This window comes from Pteropus vampyrus, unplaced genomic scaffold (genome assembly GCF_000151845.1).
Source record: "Pteropus vampyrus isolate Shadow unplaced genomic scaffold, Pvam_2.0 Scaffold254, whole genome shotgun sequence".
Taxonomy (NCBI): Eukaryota; Metazoa; Chordata; class Mammalia; order Chiroptera; family Pteropodidae; genus Pteropus; species Pteropus vampyrus.
The window spans coordinates 1,782,621-1,786,578 of NW_011889035.1; the positions used below are offsets into that span (position 1 = coordinate 1,782,621).

A 3,958-nucleotide genomic window follows, 5' to 3' on the forward strand; every position below is an offset into this window, starting at 1 on the left:
GGGATGGGTCACCTTGGCACACCTCGCCCCTGGTTGCCTTCCAGGCAGGCAAAGGCAGAGCAGAACAGCAGAGGGGCTCTAGAACCAAATGTTCAAGGCTCAGGCACCAAGTCGCGTAGCCTCAATGTGCCAGCAGCACCCCAGCCTGTGCTGCTCTTTTAAGGAAAGGACTGAGGGAGGAGGCTGCTATGGCCCAGCCCAGCCCATACCTGGGGGAGTGTCAGCATGTGTGTGGGAGAAGAAGGGGCTCTCAGGAAAGGAACGGCAGGAACACAGAGAAGAACATGAGAGTAGAGGAGAGTTGCCAGGATGGGGCAGGGCTAGCAAAGAGGTGGGCCACTGCCACATTGGGGTTGCCCTGAGCAGGCTCAAACCACTTCTGCAGACACCGCCCACTGTTCCTATGTGCAGGGCTTGCCTTGAAGGAGTTGCTCCAAATCTTCTCACACAGGTCAGCCGGGGTGGGAAAGTAATGGGGGAAAGGGTGGCAGGAGGCCCTTGCAGGACAGCGGCTCTTCCCTGTGGGGGATTAAGGCACAGAAATCTCACCTCCTACTACTCCCATCCTCACATCCCCATCATTTGCCCTGAGGTAGCCTAGGAAACTGGCACCTGTCCTCAGGTGGATGGCCTCTGATGCCCTAATTTTCCCCAGGCTCTGTCAAGTACTACTCACCCTGACTCCAGTCCCAGCTGCTATGCCAGTTGGATTTGCAAGTGTAGGATGTGTGGCAGTCTGTCCACCACTGCTCACAGTCCTCCTGGCATAGCGGTGCATTCAAAATTCGCTCTCTCTGCCCACTCGGATCCACCTGGGTACATGCACGGCCAGAGACAAAAACAAATAGCAGAAATTTGAAGACTGTCAATAGCTACAATGGTACTCGTGTATCATATGAACATTCTCTTATGAAATCTGTAAGGATTATTTTACCAATGAGAACACTAAGGCTAAGAGGCTAAATAGTTTGTTCCAGGCTACATAACTTCTGTTCCTACATACAGAAGATAGGATTCAAATAGTCTCTCATTCTACTGTTCTTATCTGACCAGTCTCCTCCTTGCCTCCCCCATCCCCAGAGGCAACTTGCTCCCCATCCCTTTCCCAGCAGAGACCTCCGACTCCATTCTTGTCCACAGAGGGACAGCATTTCCTGTTCCTGCTAGTATCCTGTAGCTCAGAGCATTGCACAGATGTGCCTCTTGCATCTCCAGCTTGGTCTTCCCACCTGCCGGATCCAAGGTCCCAGGTTTGGGGAGCACTCGTAGAAGCAGACAGCCTGGATGAAGTGCTTCTGACAGTCTGGCATCATCAATCCACAGTGAAGCAGGCTGAAGTTGTAGAGCAAGGACACATCCAGGTGAGCTTCCCAGCTTGTGTTGGTTGTGCAGCAGGCATTGTCCCTCCAAGGGATGCACTGAAGGTAGAGGAAGAAGCAAAAGGTGGTGGCGGGGGTGGGGGAGGGGAGTTGGAGGTAAGAGGTAGAGGTTTGATGAGTGTCTAGGGCAGAAAGGTAAAGATGTCCCCTAGAATAAGATCTGAACAAGTGTAATGTCTTTAGGCCAGCACCCCCCATACAGAAGGAATGCTGATGATAATCTGTCAATATTCACACCTAAAGGGCACCTGTACACTAACCTCCCTGCTACAGGCTGCCACAGCCTAAGACTTCCAGGGTCTCAGCTTCTGAGGGGCAGCAGAGAAACCCCATGAGGCCCAGGGGAATGTGGGTTTGTACTGGGTCAGAGGGCACCATAGCTGAGAAGGGCTCAGTAAATGCCAGGTAAATGCTAGCTCTGCTCTTCCTCCCACATCCCTGTCAGTGACTTTTAAGAGCTTGGGGAGGAGTCGCTTAAGTCATGTTTCCCCAGAGCCTATTGGTGGGAAAGCTAGAGAAGGAGGACCTTGTTTGTTTGAATCTATGCTGAACCAATGATGGGTCTCTGGGATCACCACTTGCCCCTGCTCCCCGAGTGGCCAGGTGGCTCAGAAATGAGAACTTTGAATCACTCAGCAATTATGGTCTCAAAAGGTCATAGTGTCCTTCCAGTGGGCTTTTCCCAAATCCCAACCTAAGGAACCAAACAAGTCAGGGTCGATGAGGGTTCAGAAACCATCTTGGCATTTTTGTCCCTTCCCTGATCTGCCAAAATAGCCCCACTCCCACCCCTGGGCCAAATCAAGCCTCTATACCTCCTCGTAGAGCTGGTCTTCTGGGCTGGGCTCTTGCTTGTGGGGCTTGGCCTTCATGCAGATATTGAGCAGCTCATCCCCAGCCCAGATGGGCATGACTGTCCAGAACCCTAAAATGAACTGCCACCGCCATTCCATGGCTGACTGCGGAGAGGAGACCCACCTGCTCAAGTGACAGAGAAGACATCCTGCTCCACTCCCTCCACTATCCCCAGGGGTGACTAGGAGCTTCAGTGCTCCCTCCAGCACCCATGATGCTCTGGCTTCTTCTAGGGCTTTTGTCTGAGGCAGCATCATAAAATGTAGTGGCAGGTAGAATAAACCTTAGAAGTCTGACACCTACCCCTAACAACTGTACAAATGCAGAAACTGAAGCCCAGAGAGGGGGAAGAGACCAGCATTAAGTTGAAGGTCAGGGTAGAATGATGACTACCTTCCCTGGCCCTTCTCCACTCAGAGGTGGTCTTTCTAATTCAGATCCTGGTAACTGAACAAATGCTCAGTAACCAGATTCTGTATGGAGCAAAGGGCATGGTGGGACTAGGTATTAATGGAATGCAAAAATACTGTTTTCAATTTGTGGTTGGTTGAATGCAATTCTTACCCCCTCAAATGCCAACCCTGACTCCAGCCCCTCTGAGGGGTCCATGCAGGGCCTGCATCTCCTCAAGCAGCTCCCCCTCCCCTGTCTCTCTAGAGTAGTAGTTCTGCCTCTACCTGCCTCAACCCATCTCAAACCCAGCTGAGCACAAGGCTGGGCAGCTAGGCACCCAGTGGCCTTGCTGGCAACTCAGAGCCAAGAGCATACTCTCAAATGTGAGAGCCTTCCACATCCAAAGCTGATTCCCGTTACAGGAATGAGGAGGCCAGCTTTTCTCTTGGTCTTTGTTGAGCACTATTTTTCCAACTGGGTAGTTCTGATAACAGGAGGGAATGGAAAGAGAGACCAAAGTGGGGGAAATGGCAGAAGAGCACCCTGTCTCAAGTTCCCGACAATTTAGGAAACAGGGCTCACTCAGCCTTTACCCACCCAGGAGCCCATGGACCCTCTTCCCCACCCCCAACCCAGTCCCTCAGGCCTTGCGGGAACTGGCTGTGGACCCATCACAGTGAAACTGAAAACCTCTGGCCTAGCCCAAGTTTAGAGCCTCAAACATCTAGTGATGGATACCCCAGCACCTTCTGAGTTCAAACTGAAGGCTGCCCTTTCTCGTCAGTATCAATTTCAAGCACAGACATAGAGTATTTTTAAAGAACCAAGTATGTCAGGTAAAAGGGGAATGATGCTATCCCTTCTCATGTTTTTTTCATACTTACTTTGAAAGGAAAAGCTACTCTCTCCCACTTCCAGAGATTGTGAGGCTGAGACTTCTACAATCCGCCCATTTATTACCCACTCCAGTTCCTACTAGATCCAGGTGCAGATGTAAAACTCCAGGTGGCTCCAGTTAAATGGCTTCCTTCTTACCCAAGTGTAGGGCCCCCCTGTGGCTGGAGCCATGGGGTTTCTGAGAAATGGTTTAGCTTTCTCAGAAAAACAGAGACCCAATAGTGGGTGAGATCCTGGGCTCTTTAATCAGCTACTGAGTTCCTCTTAGCTCTGTTCCTTGCTAGCTGGAAGCCTTTGAGAAAATGACTTCAACTCTTTCAACTTCACTACCTATAAACGGGGCTGTTGTAATGGGATGGTTGGGAAAAAGAAATGAAAGTTCATGAAAATGACTTGTCATCATGCCCGGTACAGAGTAAATCTTAATGGTTTTC

At 50.8% G+C, this 3,958-nt stretch overlaps 1 protein-coding gene across 1 annotated transcript; it reads right to left on the reverse strand.

Moving 5' to 3' along the window:
* Positions 1-250: 250 nt before the first annotated feature.
* On the reverse strand, positions 251-2,332 carry IZUMO1R (IZUMO1 receptor, JUNO). The gene is made up of 4 exons (XM_011374752.2): positions 2,195-2,332; positions 1,230-1,418; positions 677-812; positions 251-519 (listed from the first exon to the last, which is right to left on the reverse strand). Exons 1-4 carry the CDS (start codon positions 2,330-2,332, stop codon positions 251-253), a joined length of 732 nt encoding a protein of 243 aa, XP_011373054.2.
* Between the last annotated feature and the right edge of the window lie 1,626 nt (positions 2,333-3,958).

Excerpts from the sequence above, each read along its gene's own strand:
- IZUMO1R (XM_011374752.2), bottom strand. The coding sequence starts at position 2,332 with ATGGAATGGCGGTGGCAGTTCATTTTAGGGTTCTGGACAGTCATGCCC. Across the intron at positions 1,419-2,194 it reads AAGACCAGCTCTACGAGGAG|TGCATCCCTTGGAGGGACAA; the intron begins GTATAGAGGCTT and ends CTCTACCTTCAG. Across the intron at positions 813-1,229 it reads TGGGACCTTGGATCCGGCAG|GTGGATCCGAGTGGGCAGAG; the intron begins GTGGGAAGACCA and ends GCATGTACCCAG.